The sequence below is a fragment of the Sparassis crispa genome, assembly GCF_003851025.1.
Source record: "Sparassis crispa DNA, contig_000001F, whole genome shotgun sequence".
Taxonomy (NCBI): domain Eukaryota; kingdom Fungi; phylum Basidiomycota; class Agaricomycetes; order Polyporales; family Sparassidaceae; genus Sparassis; species Sparassis crispa.
In genome coordinates, this window is record NW_020939748.1 from 2,593,228 (window position 1) to 2,609,396 (window position 16,169).

At 52.7% G+C, this 16,169-nt stretch overlaps 6 protein-coding genes and 1 non-coding gene across 7 annotated transcripts; 3 read left to right on the top strand and 4 right to left on the bottom strand.

The window, feature by feature from the left end:
* Positions 1-457: 457 nt before the first annotated feature.
* SCP_0209010 (Protein argonaute) lies at positions 458-4,413 on the bottom strand (the record flags this gene model as incomplete). Its single annotated transcript, XM_027754813.1, has 23 exons — positions 458-627; positions 682-770; positions 822-1,071; positions 1,128-1,145; positions 1,208-1,249; positions 1,314-1,401; positions 1,461-1,617; positions 1,672-1,764; positions 1,813-1,892; positions 1,941-1,956; positions 2,007-2,119; positions 2,177-2,241; positions 2,292-2,425; positions 2,475-2,500; positions 2,558-2,665; positions 2,717-2,749; positions 2,812-2,967; positions 3,021-3,536; positions 3,587-3,650; positions 3,704-3,831; positions 3,888-4,057; positions 4,111-4,113; positions 4,173-4,413. 23 exons carry the CDS (start codon positions 4,411-4,413, stop codon positions 458-460), a joined length of 2,760 nt encoding a protein of 919 aa, XP_027610614.1.
* A 449-nt stretch (positions 4,414-4,862) lies between these two features.
* SCP_t0209020 lies at positions 4,863-4,945 on the bottom strand. Its single transcript is given in 2 exon segments — positions 4,863-4,897; positions 4,907-4,945. It is a non-coding gene; the product is annotated as a tRNA-Gln (tRNA).
* Positions 4,946-5,074: 129 nt separating this feature from the next.
* SCP_0209030 (Histidine biosynthesis trifunctional protein) lies at positions 5,075-7,746 on the top strand (the record flags this gene model as incomplete). The annotated part of the gene is made up of 3 exons (XM_027754814.1): positions 5,075-7,063; positions 7,115-7,470; positions 7,524-7,746. The coding sequence occupies 3 exons, from the start codon at positions 5,075-5,077 to the stop codon at positions 7,744-7,746; spliced, it is 2,568 nt and encodes an 855-aa protein (XP_027610615.1).
* A 396-nt stretch (positions 7,747-8,142) lies between these two features.
* Positions 8,143-8,819, bottom strand: SCP_0209040 (hypothetical protein; the record flags this gene model as incomplete). The annotated part of the gene is made up of 3 exons (XM_027754815.1): positions 8,143-8,421; positions 8,475-8,633; positions 8,694-8,819. The coding sequence occupies 3 exons, from the start codon at positions 8,817-8,819 to the stop codon at positions 8,143-8,145; spliced, it is 564 nt and encodes a 187-aa protein (XP_027610616.1).
* Positions 8,820-9,518: 699 nt separating this feature from the next.
* On the bottom strand, positions 9,519-10,953 carry SCP_0209050 (Pyruvate dehydrogenase E1 component subunit beta, mitochondrial; the record flags this gene model as incomplete). The annotated part of the gene is made up of 7 exons (XM_027754816.1): positions 9,519-9,605; positions 9,664-9,799; positions 9,851-10,149; positions 10,201-10,444; positions 10,493-10,608; positions 10,662-10,769; positions 10,831-10,953. 7 exons carry the CDS (start codon positions 10,951-10,953, stop codon positions 9,519-9,521), a joined length of 1,113 nt encoding a protein of 370 aa, XP_027610617.1.
* A 192-nt stretch (positions 10,954-11,145) lies between these two features.
* SCP_0209060 (Uncharacterized oxidoreductase) lies at positions 11,146-12,154 on the top strand (the record flags this gene model as incomplete). Its single annotated transcript, XM_027754817.1, has 5 exons — positions 11,146-11,186; positions 11,243-11,383; positions 11,441-11,761; positions 11,826-11,892; positions 11,948-12,154. 5 exons carry the CDS (start codon positions 11,146-11,148, stop codon positions 12,152-12,154), a joined length of 777 nt encoding a protein of 258 aa, XP_027610618.1.
* A 2,633-nt stretch (positions 12,155-14,787) lies between these two features.
* Positions 14,788-15,892, top strand: SCP_0209070 (Decarboxylase yanB; the record flags this gene model as incomplete). The annotated part of the gene is made up of 5 exons (XM_027754818.1): positions 14,788-14,808; positions 14,864-15,188; positions 15,237-15,326; positions 15,390-15,526; positions 15,578-15,892. 5 exons carry the CDS (start codon positions 14,788-14,790, stop codon positions 15,890-15,892), a joined length of 888 nt encoding a protein of 295 aa, XP_027610619.1.
* Positions 15,893-16,169: the final 277 nt, after the last annotated feature.

Below are 16,169 nucleotides of genomic sequence, written 5' to 3' on the forward strand. Positions count from 1 at the left end.
GAAACAGACCGGAAACCGCAATCGTGAAGGTCGCAGTGACTGTCGCTCAGACAGCATTTGAAGACCGAGTACATATGCTCCTCGCGTTCAGCGTCAAATTGTGCGAGTGCGGCTGCCACGCGTTGACAGCCCCTCTACCTGCAAGTCTGCCTCTGCGTGACGACGAGATTTAGAGTAGTGCAGAACGCGGGCCCTCAAACTCACATTCGGTTGAGAAACAATCGCTAAGGTAAGGTGTTCGAACATGCGTTGAAGTCCGTTAACGGTAGCTGCCGGTACCTTGCGCAGATCAGCAACGCATAATCATGATGGATTGACCTATAACTGACAAATGTACAAATTACAACATGGTAGAGTGTACAGCAACGACGCGACAGCAAGATGTGACGTGGTATAGGGCAAACAGACAAATAGAGGAAATGAGACCATCATCGTGTAGCCTAACAAGCCGACTCATTTACGAGAAATACATTACAAACGCCATGTTCTTGTGCAGCGGTTTGAATCCGGCCTTAAATGCCTGCAATTGCCTGTCCGCGTCGCCAGTGTGAGTTCCGGACTCTGAGAGGTCCAAGCCACCGTTCGGGTCGTAGTGGTTCTTCGCGCGTGCGCACACGATATCGGCATCTAGATCGCGAACGATCAGCTGAAACTTACTTCAATTGAATCTCGATGACTTACAGTAGACGGGCGCCGGGATGGAGACAGAGCGCGTGGAACGTGCGTAGACGTGGCACAATGCGAACGAGAGTGCTTGCAAACCATCCGGGCTGGGACAGCAGTCAGAATGGGAAGGTGACAACGCGACTAGTCCTTCTCACGTGAACTTGTTTTCGTCGTACAAGACGCTGTAGTGGGCCGGGCGAGAAGTACCCAACAACCCAGCATGGCTCTGAAGATACCAGTCGAACTCGAGAGGATTGACAACCTCCTGGTCCACGACAGTTCCAGCGGGGCAATTCCCGGTCTTGTCGCGATCAGCGGCATTCTGAGGGAAGAACCGGACGTGATGACGTTTGCCGACGACCACCAATGTGATAGTAGGGTTAATCTTAAGCTCTTGGCACGCCGCTGTACTACGATGTCAGTACAGTTCACCATCGCGCAAGTAATTACAGAAGACTCACCCTTCAACAGAGGTAACTCTGACGTTCGGAACCGCGCGCAATCAGAGACTGTAATCGATCAGAAAATCATCTAAACGCACCTTTGTCCAATACTTGCTTAAATTGACCCTCGCTGACACCGTCTGTTGACGGAGATGAGTCGACTCTGTATATGGTTTAGGTTCCGACGGTGAGTGTAAGACTTACCGCGATAGAAAATGATACGCCTCGGCGCGATGTTCTTATCCCTCTTCTCCGTGGTCCTGCGATAGTGCATGTACATACTCAGCATGCGCTATAATCGCCGTCGTTATTCAGATGAAAGAGAAAAGCAACAGATGCAAGCCAGCCTACTTTGCTCATTTCCTGGAGGTCCTCAATCAACTCCTGTCTAGAGGTCTGCACGCGACAGTCCGCAACATACTTGGCGGAGTCGGAATCGACATTCGCCACCAGAGCAGTGAAAGAGGGTCGTCCGTCGGCTCCAGGCGCCGGATGGATAACATCGGCACTAGGAGAGAGTATTAACGGAAGGCATCCCACAGAATCGAACGTTAAAACTGACCCCATAACGATCGTTGGGTTTGCCGGGTCCGTCAAGATGGAAACGGAGCGAGGATCGGGAATGGTATTGATGCCACCGAGCTTGACATTAATCCTGCAAGCGGTTGGGACGTGTCTGCAGCGACGGTGAAGGAGAACTCACTTGAGACAAACGTTCGCATAATATTGGGGGGAAGCTCTCATACACTTGTTCGCTTTCAAGCACTGCGTGGCAATACCTTGCTGCAGAAAAAGTCAGACGCAATCCATACGTTCCTGGATCAGACTTACTGTGACGTCACCAAAGCTTGCAAGCATATCAGTACACAGTAGGTTGCCTAATCGAAGAAAACTTACTGCTTGACTGCGGTGTAGACGTCCGTTGCCCCTTCAGGAAGAACGACAACGAGCATGTTCGGGGGTTGCTGCTTATTCTTTTGAACGCAAGCACGTCCCGCGGCCTTCAGTTGCTGTGCACAGGAAACACGATCAGCAGCGCATCATATCACATTCTGGGACGAACTGACGTCTGCGATATTTCCTTGCGCATTCTCGTAGAAAACTAAGGGATCCCGTTCGTTGACGCCCATACCTACGAGGCATCAGCCGAAGCAGCGCTGATTGAACAGACGCGGCACTAACCTACGGCAACGATGCTGCTTATCAGATCCTTGATCATCCCTTGCGCGTGGTCCGGCGTGTATTGTCTTTTCGTGGCATAAACGACAACCGCCCAACGGTCGACAGTAGCTGGTCGATAGACACGTTGGCCATTCCTAGATGCATGTTTAGCAAGAGATTTATTGATATGTTGTAAAAGCATACATGTTCCATGCGCCATCCTTCGGTTGCTGTCAGCAGAAAAGTGGCGATAAGTGACTGCGGAGGACAGTATATGTAGGGCGTACCATCACAGCGTACTTGCTGCCCCCTCCATATTTGAGAGCAGGCGCGACAAGGACTCTCGCGGTTAAGCTTAGTGGCGTAGCATTCGGTTCGACATGCATGCCGAAGTGCTAAGATACACATGAGATCATGCTTTGGTCATGGGGTGCAAAATGACTTACTCTAACATATTCGGACTGGCCATAGGACAAAACCTATATACATAGTGGTAGAAGAATGAGTGCAAGATCGCGGCAAAGCGAAAAGGCAGACGTACGCTGAGGCCTCTCTTGATACTGTCCAGGCGGTCCTGGGGCCGTTTGGTGGCAAATCCAAGAACATCCTTCGTCTTCTCTGGCGGAACCTGCTTTCGCATGATTTGACCCTTTGGGACCACGCACAGCTCGAGCGGAATCAAGGCACCCGAACCAACCTGTTGGGATGTATTGAGCCACAATCTACCACCTTCAGGAGAAACAACCTCACCTCCGCGCACATGACCTCAGGATGCTTCAAGTCATAATTATATGTCCGCTTGAAGTATTGTTCGACTGACATCGTCCCCGTGTCGCGGAGCGTAAAGGTTAGAGCATTGGCACCCGCTGAGCTCAACCTCTTTACCACGCGGGGAGACCGAGTCATAACTTCCGATAGATTGTTCGGATTGCGAGTGACAATTCTGACTCCGGATACGAATCGCTGCAATTGAACCCGTTGGCGTTCAGGTAGACCACGAGCAGGGGCAAGAAGATTTGGGTCTTGACCCTGTCTGTTGAAGAATTCTAGGCAGAGGTCGATCAGACTACCCGTCCTGTACATTGTTGCGGTGCTGATGTCGACGTTAATTAGCATTTTGCCGACAGCTGGGCGAACGGATTGAAAGTATCCGCGCCACAACGTAATACCCCCGCCGATGTTCTGACTTTCAGCATCCGTGAAGAAGGACCTGACATTGAAGGGATATTTCAGCGTCGGCTCCATGCGAATGACCACGTTGAGAGCCTATGGAGAAGACATGAATATGAAATGTTGCACGAAATGAAGAGACGCACAGTGATGGCCGTCAGGACGTCGTTGTCGTGACTTTGCTTCCCTTGCAGAAACCTCGCAAGCACTCTGATAGTCCATGGGTTTATGACCAGTCTCGCGGGAGAAAAGGCACCACGTACTCAGGATTTATAGATGCGACCCACTTAAGTCGGATCTTGTAAGGTTTTGGTCCTTTCGCGGGATCTTTACCGTCCTTTGGCTTTGATTGCTGGGCCTGCGATGGAGGATCACCAACGTATACATCGAACTATGGACAGTGAATGAGCTGATGAGAAGAGCAGTTGATGGGCAGATGTGGCGCACCTCCCGGGCTCCGCTCTCGCCAAAAGGGAGCTGTCTGACAGCAAAGAGATTCTTCCGACCGTCGTATACGGCACGCGGGGTGAATATCTCCGGTGCGACCACGTTCTGAAGTTTGGCAATCAATTCCATGTTCAATCTTGCAGGTAGGGTCTTCTCGGAGGGCGAAATGACTGGGCAGAATGTCAACATCGCGACCAAACGTGCAAATGAAGACGCCACATACCGACTGAAAGGATGCAGTATCAGATGCATGTTCACGTGGATTCATGAGTTGGAAACACGCACCGTCATAGTGTTGAATGACACTTTCAGGGATATCAACCTTGAAATGGTTGGTCCACACAGAGATCTTGCGGCCGCTGGTGCCGAATGCAGGTCTTCGCACACCTATGGTGGTAACATGGCTACTGGTGTCAGGAAGACCGCCGCCACCAGCAGGGGGAGCGGCACCCTGAGGCAGGCCGCGTCGAGGAGGGCCACCTCGAGGAGGGCCGCCTCTATCACCACGAGCAGCGCGAGGAGGCATGATTCGGGAGGATGTGTATTGAGAGGATGAAAGTGAGTGAGAGAGAAATGGGAGGAAGAAAAGGGACGAGGCCGTTTAAGTAGGAGGTCGGCTGCGGGATTGCTTGATTCTTTTCAGTTGGTCCAATCGATTACAAGGGAAGCCACTCGTGTTTTCCATTGTTGACGCGTCGAGAATTCGATTCGGTCATATGCGCAGGTGCTGCGGCAGGTCACAGCTTCTCCTCGTACAAAGGGAAGCCCTTGCACGGTTAACTATCGCATTCGCACCGGAGTCAGTTAATGCCACTGGCAATAATGCAACTGCCTCATGCAGCGGACACCCGCCTTGGATAACCGCTGCTCCAACACCTGCGTAAATCTCGAGGTCAGACTGAAAGGAATGATCTTTGGGAGACAAAGCAATCAAACAGACGACAGCCAAAAATGGATAATGTGTCGCACATGGTAAGGCCTTGCCAGGACTCGAACCTGGGTTTCGAGAACATCCCAAATCAGAATCTCGAGTGATAAGACCGCTACACTACAAGGCCACAAACGACCAGAACGTATCCAAACCTATGTGGGTTCTTCAAGCAGGTCGATCGAGATGGGCGGTTAGATCTGAGGGAAATGACATGAGATCGGAGAAATATTGCATTACTGTAGGCAGAAAGTCCATCATGTCGGTTTTCGTGCCGTTGCTCGAGCCTGCTGCTGCGGACAGTGCTCTCCTGCGAGCACTGATCCGCATAGCACCCATCATCGTTCCTGCATCCACCGCGTCCACCACACCCCTTCCCGGAAACGCCAAACGCTTGATTTTGCTCGATCATGACTCACCCCCCAACCTCGACGAGATCACCTCTTGGCTCGACGGGGGTGCAGAAAAGGTCATCGTCCCTCTCGCCTATGCAAAGGAAGTTATAGAAGCCTTGCCTGCAGATCGCCTGCTACTGCTCTTTGACGTAGGGAGCGTCAGCGCTGTCTCCGACACCGTCCGCAACGGTGTCTCCGGCGTCCTCATCAAGAGCCCTTCCCTCGATGTCGATTTCGTGACTTCCGTATCGCGTTTCTTCTCTGGCTCTGCCATTCACGTTCTCCCTGCCGTTGCGAGTACCCCTCCTACCCCATCCACCATCCGCGCCTTCTTCGCTGCGGGTGCAACTCTAGTCTTACCCACTTCTCTCCTCACCTTGGAGCCTTCTTCGCAGTCTCACATCAACGTTGGCGATGCCTTTCTCGCCCCTCTCGTTTCAGATCGTCCAGACGGTCTCTTCCCTACTGTCGTCGCCTCTCACCTCGAAGGGGGCCGTTCGTTGGGCCTCGTCTACTCGTCTACAGAGTCCATCAAGGAGAGCATCGCCACTGGCAAGGGCGTCTATCAGTCGCGGAAACACGGCCTCTGGCGGAAGGGCGAAACATCGGGAGCGACGCAGGACGTCGTCAGTATCCGCCTCGACTGCGACTGCGACGCCCTGGAGTTTAGCGTCATCCAGAACGGCGCAGGTTTCTGTCACCTCAGCCGCCCGTCGTGTTTCGGGGAGACCAGCGGATTGTCTGCCCTAGAGAAGACGCTGCAATCCAGACTGTCGTCCGCGCCGGAGGGCTCTTACACTCAGCGGCTGTTCAAGGACCCGGACCTTCTCAGCTCGAAAATCATGGAGGAAGCAGACGAGTTGTGCCGCGCCGAAACGAAGGAAGGAGTTGCGTTCGAAGCGGCCGATCTCCTCTACTTCGCGCTCACACGCTGCGTTGCAGCGGGTGTGAGCATTGCTGACATTGAACGGTCCCTGGACAGCAAGTCGAAGAAGGTTACGCGCCGCCCCGGCAATGCGAAGAAGCAATGGGTCAAGGCGTCGCAGCCTTCGGATGAAATAGCTGCGCAGAAGCCTGCTCCAGCGTCAATTGTTGAGAAGGAACCCGCAGGTACGAGCGCAGCCATCCGCATGCGCACCTTTGATATCTCCTCGACGACCTCGGAGGAGCGTGCTAAACTGCTCCGCCGACCTGTCCTCAAGTCTGACGAGATGATATCAAAGGTGAAGCCGATTGTGGATGATGTGCGCATCCGCGGCGACTCCGCGCTGCTCGAGCTCACAGCCAAGTTCGACAAGGTGCAGCTGTCTTCGACCGTACTCTTTCCGCCCTTCCCTCCAGAGTCGATGCAGCTCGACGCGTCCGTGAAGGAAGCGATCGACATCGCGTATGCAAACATTTACAAGTTCCATGCTGCGCAGGCGGAGCAGTCCACCATGACCGTCGAGACGATGCCGGGCGTGCTCTGCTCTCGCTTCTCGCGGCCGATCGCGCGTGTGGGTCTGTACGTGCCTGGAGGCACTGCGATTCTTCCCTCCACTGCGCTGATGCTCGGTATACCTGCGCAAGTTGCGGGCTGCAAGGAGGTCGTCATTGCAACGCCACCGCGCACCGATGGTAGTATCTCCCCTGAGGTGATGTATGTAGCACACCTCGTAGGTGCATCCGCGATCCTCAAGGCAGGTGGCGCTCAAGCGGTGTCGGCGCTCGCATATGGCACGCAAACGGTTCCGAAGGTCGACAAGATCTTTGGCCCGGGCAACCAGTGGGTTACCGCTGCGAAGATGCTCGTGCAGAACGATACCGATGCGTTGGTGTCAATTGACATGCCTGCAGGCCCCTCCGAAGTGTTGGTGAGTAACTTGAGCCTTCTTTTCCGCAGCGACTCACACCACTGGTCTCAGGTTATCGCGGACAGCACGTGCAACCCTGCCTTCGTCGCAGCCGATCTTCTCTCTCAGGCAGAACACGGCGTGGACTCTCAGGTCGTCCTCGTCGCCGTCAATCTCTCCGATGCGGAAGTGTCTGCGATCGAGGCCGCGGTCGACTCCCAGGCGCATGCCCTGCCGCGTGTCGGGATCGTGCGCGAGTCGATCGCGAAGAGCATCATCGTGAAGACGAAATCTGAGCAGGACGCGATCAGGTTCTCCAACGACTACGCCCCGGAACATTTAATCTTGCACGTGAAGGACGCGAAGGGGCTCCTCGCTTCGGTAGATAACGCAGGCAGTGTGTTCGTGGGTCCGTACTCCCCTGAAAGGTGCGTCGTACACCCTGTACTCCGAAGCATCTACTGAATTGGATCACACATAGCTGCGGCGACTACGCGTCCGGCACTAACCACACGCTCCCGACAAATGGCTATGCTCGCCAGTTTAGCGGAGTCAATACACTCTCCTTCCAGAAACACATAACTTCACAGGAGGTCAGTGCAAACGGGCTGAGGGTGCTCGGCCCCGTCGTAGCCACGCTAGCCGACTGCGAAGGCTTAGACGCCCACGCGAATGCTGTGCGGATCCGCCTCCGCAGTCTGTGATAACTTATTCAACAATTTATCGAGCGGTGCAAAGTTGGGTATCATAAATTATTGGATGGTGGCAGACTCGTGGGCTATGGGGTAACGGCGACCCCCCGCCGAAATTTCACAGCATCTCGACTGCAAGTAACGCTCTCTTGATATATAGAAAGCCCCTGCCAGCGCCTTCAAACAATCGAAAGAGTCATATGTTTCCAAAGTACACAGCAATGATCATGATAAAGAAAGGAAGGGACAAAGGCGCGGAATAATCCGAGATACTGCTAGCCTTACAACTTGAAATACAAATCTAGTGCGGTGAGAATCTCGTATACTTGGACAAAGTAGCCGAGAAGACAGGCAGGATAAGGTCATGACAGACAAGATTACCTTAAGACCTCAACGGCTAGAACACCCTCAATTTACCGTAACATCCGAGGACAGGGATGACGCTAGCGCATATCGCTGAACTTCGGCAGACGACCCGTTATTAGCCAGTACCGCGTATCCGCTGAAGATCTTATCAATGTACTCTCCTGCGATTGAGAGAAGGACAACCCGGGCACATGCGGCATGTAAGGCTGGAGATGGAACCGGCAAATTGACGGGGTCAGTAGTGCTGAACGTGACGAACTTTTGGATACCCCGGAGCAGCCAATCTTCAGTAGCGGTTGTCTTATAGCGATTGGGTGTTTCCTGGGACAAGAGGTCAGTCAATCATCTTGGCCATGTGGCTGGACTACTCTTACCGTCTTCTCGAACCACAACAACAAATAGACAAACATTTCGTGCTTGTCGACTCCAATGGTCATGATGTTGTACAGAACATTTACCTTTACACCATCAAGCCCTTCGCGAACGCGGACTCCTCCGAAGCGCTCTATTACAGTCCAAACAGTAGCAGCATACTCACAGTATGCTGCCCGTAAGCATCATCTTTTCTCAACAGAACCTTTGGAGAGACATACCTTGTCTCCTTCGATATTCTTCCCAGATATACCGGAGTTCGTGGACTCGGGGTAAAATACGACAGGAATTTTGAGGTATGAGAGGATATCAGGATTCACTCGGACTTTCTCCTTTAAGAAGTCCATCTCCACAGCATACGGCCGATCGTAACAACCAGTCACGACACAGCGATAATCGTCGCGGATGAGAGCTTAAAGACACAATGAGGCAGTACACAGAGAAACTACTCCTTCAACTGGCCTTCACCCTTGCTGTTGCATGATTTTGCGGGGCTTCCTCCAGTAACCATTTCAGGAATTCCTTCCTGTTATTGAACGATGGCCTGGAAGAATGGCTTGATAGTCGAGGGGTGCAACCCTTTGCTGCGAGTAAGAACTCGCAGCAGCGCACAAAGTGCTCGATATAGAGGTTGGCTAGCACGGCCAGCTTTGCCTGCTCGAAGCCACAGCTACCGACTTCAATGGAAATCGTATTGGAGCCTTCCTTGGAAAGGAGCCCTGATGATCATGTACCGAGAAATCTTGCACAAATTAGGCGTGGAACGCCAGTCTGCTTTGCAGCGTGCGGGACCGTCTGGGGCACAAAAAGTGAGTCGGCCTCAAACTTAAGGCAATCTTAGCGTAGGCGGCGTGGCAGATACCATCAAGGAAAGTGTTCGCAGGTAAAGGGACAGCCCTGGCAAATTGTACAATTGTAGGATTAGATGGTTAGAACTTAGAGCTTCGGCCAATGCGGTCAATTCATAGAGGCAGTCTAGAAAACCCGGCAAGATATTCGAGTATGAGCGAGACACAGCTTCTACCTACAGAGTCATATGTAGAAGCTTAGTTGCTCCTGTACAATGCACGCTTAGCCACTTTGACGATGAGAGGGGTGTCGGGGAAGGCCAAAGCCTCAAGGTTGGCTGCGTACTACGCCAAAGCCAAAGTCAGAAAATGTGTTCTCAATGCAGACGCGGTAGCTACTTACGGGAGTAGGGACGTCAGCACCAGTGATACGCTCGACCGGTGCATCGAGGTAGTCGAACGCCTCACTCTCGACGATCCGAGCGCAGATCTCACTGCCAACACCGAAGGCAGGGAAGCCACCCTCGACGATAAGAAGTCTACCAAACCGATAAGCGACACAGGGCAGATAGCGCCGTCGTGGCACGCACCTGTTCGTCTTCTTGACCGAGGCCTTGATCGTATCGATATCAAGTGGACGGATGCTGCGCAAGTTGATGACCTCAGCCTGGACGCCTTCCTTCGCGAGTTCGTCCGCAGCCTCGAGACTGAGAGTGACCATCTTGCTATGTGCGACAATGGTGACGTCACTGCCTTCGCGCTCGACCTTGCACTTGCCGATGGGTAGGACAAAGTTGTCCGACATCGCCTCCGCAGATACAGGGAAGCTGACACCGTACATCATCTCGTTTTCGAGGAACACGACCGGGTTGGGGTCCCGGATAGCTGCCTAGCAGACAATGAATGAGCACGATTCACACGAACCTTCGCAGTTGCGTACCTTCAGCAGACCCTTGCAGTCTTCGGAATTCCATGGGCTAACGACCTTCAGGCCAGGGATGGCACCGTACCACGCCGAGAAGTCCTGTGAATGCTGTGCTGCAACACCGGCAGCCGAACCGTTCGGACCACGGAAAACGATTGGACATGGCAAGTAGCCGCCAGACATGTAATGTGTCTTTCCGGCTGAGTTGACAATCTGGTCGATGGCCTGCATGGCGAAGTTGAAGGTCATGAACTCGCAACTGCGGATTTGATGAGAACCGACTTCAACATCCACCGGGGTGACTTACACGGGTCGCAGACCACCAAACGCAGAACCAACGGCAAGACCTGCAAAACCCATCTCCGTAATGGGAGTATCTACGACTCGCTTCTCACCAAACTTGTCCAGAAGTCCCTTGGTAACCTAATGAAATATGAGATACGGACGTTGCGCGGTATCGCGACAGGGACGCGTACTTTGTAAGCACCGTTGTAGCGTGCGACTTCCTCCCCGATAATGTAGACCTTCTCGTCTCGCAACATCTCCTCCTCTAATGCCGCGTTCAGGGCATCGCGAACGGTCAACTACAGTCATATGTAATTGGGTATCATTCAGACTGTTTTCCAACGGTAGAGAGTGACCTACGGTGTGTTCAGTCGCGGAGGCATATCCGCGGATGAGCACAGCGCGACGCGTTGCGAATGGCGTCGCTGCACGAGCATTGACGAGGGCGGGGGCAATACGGGAGAAAGCTGCTCTGGAGGCCATAATTTTGGGGAGAAGATGGATGTGGACGACGGGGGAGAGGAAAGAGGCGGAAGGAGAACCGATTCGCTGGCGCGGAGTTGGTCGGCACGATATTTGGATCTACACAAATACGCTCAAATATCTTTCTGCCACTTGCCCCTCAATATTGTTATTCGTGCACGTTCACGCGGGTCCTTCTTCAGCGTCAAGACGATGTCGCGTACACCTGTGGTCTTCCTCACTGGAGCGTCCAAGTGCATTACCGTCGATCAGTTTCACTGTCCCTACGTGACTGAAACTCTTGTCGCAGAGGGATAGGACTCGCAATCACCAAGATTTTGCTCGAGGAATTTCAGGCAAACGTTGCTACTCTCCAGCGATCCGAGACTCCCGAACTCCTGGAGCTCGCCAAGACATACAACCATTCGCTTCTGATCTTTCAGGGCAGCGTGTCAGTGAACGTCTGCTTTTCTTCCTGCCCAGTCGATTGAATCGAATCATGGTTCAGAATAGACGCATCTGCTGTGTCCAATGCAGTTGATCTCACATTGAAGAGGTTCAGCCATCTGGATGGGCTCATTCTCAATGCGGGAACTTTGACCCCCATGGGGAAGATTTCTGACCCTTCAATCCCCTTGGACGGATGGAAGGAATTGTTTGACGTCAATTTCTTCTCCCTGGTAACCACTCTCCGAGTCACACTGCCTGTGTTGCGCAAGAGTGAGTTAGGAGGTAGAGTGGTCTTCGTAAGCTCTAGTGCTGCGACTGGCAACGTGGCTGGCTGGGGTCCGTATAACACGAGCAAGGCGGCGATGAACAGTTTATGCAGGTTCGTGCTTACATGGTGGCGGTCAAGACTTGTCTGGTAAATTTTTTTGGTTTCATTCCTCTAGGACTCTTGCACAGGAAGAGCCAGACGTCGTTTGCGTTGCACTTCGACCAGGTGCGGTCGATACAGAAGTGCGTACCTCGCCATCCTCCGTATGACTGGATCCTATGTTCAAAATCATCATAGATGCAAGCAGTCGTGAGAGGGCAGGGCGAAGCCCACATGAAGGAAGATGATTACAAAAAATTCATTGATCGTCACGCTGAGAATACGTTGGTGAAACCCGAAGAATCTGGATATGTCGCTGCTGCGCTGTCGCTCGGGGCACCTCAGTCTCTCAGTGGTCAGTTCGTCAGCTGGGATTCGGAGGTGTGCGCGCAGTTTTTCAAGTAGCCTAGGTGCAAAGGTGGAGGCAAGTAAAAGCAGTTGTATACATGTACAGCATGAAGGGATTTGAGAACGATCTCTTACCACAAGACTAGCATAAGGAAATCTGCGTGTTTCGAGACTTGACGTGTGCGCATATCCGGAAATATTGGCCATGTACACAAGTGTCCAACATGGCCCTCGAATTGACTAATATTAATTGTGGTTCGCTCCCCTTTACACCGATCCTCGGCACGCCAGCCGGGATCGATGCGCTCGGACACTGAGTGGGGCCTTGACGAAGACAGGCGAGAAGCGAGCAGAGGCTCGGCTCGCCAGATGGGAGGATGAGGAGGAACCCATACAGGACAACAACACCGACAAAATGCAGGGGGACACCAGCGACAACGAAGACGACCCTGCCAACAACGATGGCGACGACGACAGCGAGCCGCTACGAAGCTCCCTCACAGTACTAGATGCACAGCGAAGTATCGTTCCCCCTCCACACACGTCGACAAACCACGCTTCTCTTTTTCTTTCCTATGCATTTCCCCTCTCTTTATAACTTATTCAATGTGTGCCATGATACATGTGTTACGACACTGAGGAACACCTCAACCCACCCCACACCCTGCACGACACAATCTACACATTACTTTTATCTACTATTTTCCTCTCAAGATACACACACCATACCCCGACCCCACCTGGACGTTCTCCTAGTCATACAGTAGACACTCATGTATCGACCAGAGAACGGCAACAACGCCATGCCAAGTCAGATACTGATATCCTGAGTTACGAAGGTTGAAGCAGTGTAGCTAGCTAAGTACTACCTAAGTGCCTTTGCCAGTGGGGGACTCCACACCAAGGGCCCGGACCAAAATTGGTCCTACGCGTGACTTGGACTAATCTGACCCTAACCTCGATACACCAGGGCCATGAGCCATTCTGATTTCTTATATGCATATCTAGGTTCCAAATTCCTGATCAGAAGCAAATTAAAATATATATTCTGTACTAAATAAAACAATACAGAGCATAATCTAAACAGGGCAGGCGGGAGGGGAAGAGATATTACAGGTGGGGAAATATGGAGTGGTGCATCCCAGATACAATCGGCCGCTGAACAAGAGCATGGATGGCGTAAGGACAGATGAGTGCAATAAGCGTGCGAGCAGGGCGACCGACAAACAGGGAGGCGGGGAACAGCAGAAATTGGTGGGAGACCAACGTGGAAAGCTGCGCGTGGTATACAGCACTGTCGGGCACTGGTGTTGATTTCCATTGCATGTGCACTACAGCAAGAGGGCCCGGCACGGACGATGACACGATGTGGGTGCGGAAAAGGGTAGGAGGGGAGAAACGGTAAGAGATGGCGAACTTGGTGTTGAGGGACATGCGAGGAGCGTACGCACGTCATGCCTTTAACGAGCTGGACTTGTTTTGAGTCCCACAGCACGCACGAGGTGGCAGGAGGCCCGGTGCAAAGTGCAATGGCCCGGGGAAGACCGAAAAGAGGGTTTGGCGCAGGCGAAAGCGGAGCAGCAGATTTGGCAGTTAATATTACGAACAAACGGCAAAGAACACATTGTTTTTACTTACCTGATGCCCGCTGATTCCACAACAAGCGTGCCGCGGAGGCGTTGAGTTTGATGGCGGCTGGGGTGGCGCAGCAATCATCATGCGTATGCGTGTCGTTGTAGCAGCCGAACATCGAGGCGGGGGAGGTGGAAAATATGGGGTCTAGCATCTTCACGCATGAGGGCATGGACTTTCAGTTGGCTAGAAGATGGAGGTTATCGAGCATGAGACCTTCTCGCCAACGCGTCGGCGAGAAAACCCCTGGGTACGATTTTGGCGCTTCACGCCAAAACCCCTGGGTGGGCGCCCGGCGGCCCCGGGGAAAAGCCTTGGCGGTGGTGGTGGTGTATTACCGGCATGGGTCCCAGTTTAGTCTCCCAAAGGCAGACTGCAAAATCATCCCGATGATATAGGTCTGCTTTCAAACGCGCCCCTTTAGCCGTAGTACACGATTTTACTGATGCCGAAGGGATGCCCCGGCCATGATGCCGGCCGCGGGTGCAGTGGGTCAAGCATGGACACCTTACAATGTCGTGTGGATGATAGGAGTAGCGTGGATTTACCGGAATTGCTGCTACAGTCCGCACCTTTGAGATGGATTTGACTGAGCCCAATGGGTGTAGAAGCTACTCTGACATTAAAAGGGATGATACAACATATAACTAGAGCAAAATTTGGGTGTTACAGAGAGTGTAGTCCGGCTGAGGCAGTCGCGTCGTGTTATACCAGATCTACTCGACGCGTCTCGGAGATCAACGTGCTTATGTAACTCCGAAATCGTGTACTACGGTGAAACCCTCTCATTTGAACGCAGACTGTAACAAGTACATGCAAAGCCAGTAGTACTGATATGCTACGCAATGCCCAATTCCTTGTTATAGCAACGCATGGAATGACCAATTTTTCCCTTGGAGTGACCAATTTTCCCGGCGTAGTGCGTGGGTCACCCGCGCTACGGAGAACACCAAGTCTTAGCAGTGCTTGCTCGTAGCGGTATATAAATGCTGAATCCATCAACCCTTCACACTGAGTCTGCGAGTTGTACTAGCTCCGAACTAATGCTTGCCTCCAGAATGTCTGCTGCAGAACGTCAGGTGAGGATCAACAACTCTGCAACACTCGTTTTACTCTACTCTGGTTATTCTATAGACCAACTGCTTCCGTCGCGTCGACGTGCATCATCATTTCATTCTGGATGCATCGGACAAAGCCCAGAGAAACGCCGAGGTCGGATTCCGGACACCTGCAGAAAACTTGCCATGGACGCCCGTGGTCAGCCTGCGAGCCATGGATGCGATGGGCATCGACTTCGCCATCCTGTCGCTGCCCCCGTATCTTCCTGGAGGAGATATTGGTCCTCAGAACCGCAGTGCGGCACGGGAGTTCAACTTGCTGGCTGCGCGCATATGTAAGGAGAACCCGTCGCGCTTCGGATTTTTTGCTTGCTTGCCTAAGCCCAACGATTCGGAAGGTAGTAAGCCTACAGCCTCTCCGTGAAGAGGATACTCAATTTGTCTTGCAGCCGCGGTGTCGGAGATTCGATTTGCGATTGACGAACTGGGCGCCCTTGGTGTCATCGTAGCCTCGTCGTATGGCGAAGGTGACAACGCAAGTTAGTACGGCACTGCCATTTGGCGTGAGTTCAAACGGCTTACACTTGCATTCGTGTTCGCAGCATACATAGGTGACGATGGGTATGACCTTGTTTGGGAGGAACTCGACAGACGGAAAGCGGTAGTCTTCCTCCACGGTGCACAGACCCCTTCGTCGACTCCATTTCCCCACCCGTTTTTGGGAATTCCTATTACAGAGGTTGGCGGTCTTTTCCCTTCAGAATGCATTCAAAACTCATCCTCATCAAAGGTACCCAATGAAACGTTCAAGGCTGCCGCACACCTGGTCGTGACGGGAAAAAAGCGGCGGTTCCATGACGTGAAAATCATCCTCGCCCATCTCGGAGGTAGCACGCCCTCCCTTGCGCCTCGCGTTGCCGTGCTATCGAGGCATATGGGCTGTCCGCTGACGCGGGAAGAGATACTGGAAGACTTCAAGAGTTTCTACTACGAGACCGCGTTGAGTGCCCACGAGAGCACTCTCGCTGCCATGAAGACTTTTGTTGAACCGGACCACATCTTGTTCGGGACTGATTTTCCAGGCATCCATACTCTTGTTTACTGAGTGAAGCTCTCGCTAATTATCTGTTTCCAGCCGTCAGCACAGACATGGCAGAATGGTTTACCAATAACGTCGTCAATCATTATGGCCGCGGTACGATCGCTCTGGAGGATGTGATGAGCAAAAATGCGCTGAAGCTTTTCCCGGCGCTGCGGTCATCATGTTTCCTTGCGGCGCAAGACAGCGGTAGTCTAGACGTCTGAGTAACAATGTAAGGATATTAGAGGATTAGACAAGTCGAGGCGTTGAATACGCGCTCAACCGCGTGGATGGTCTATTC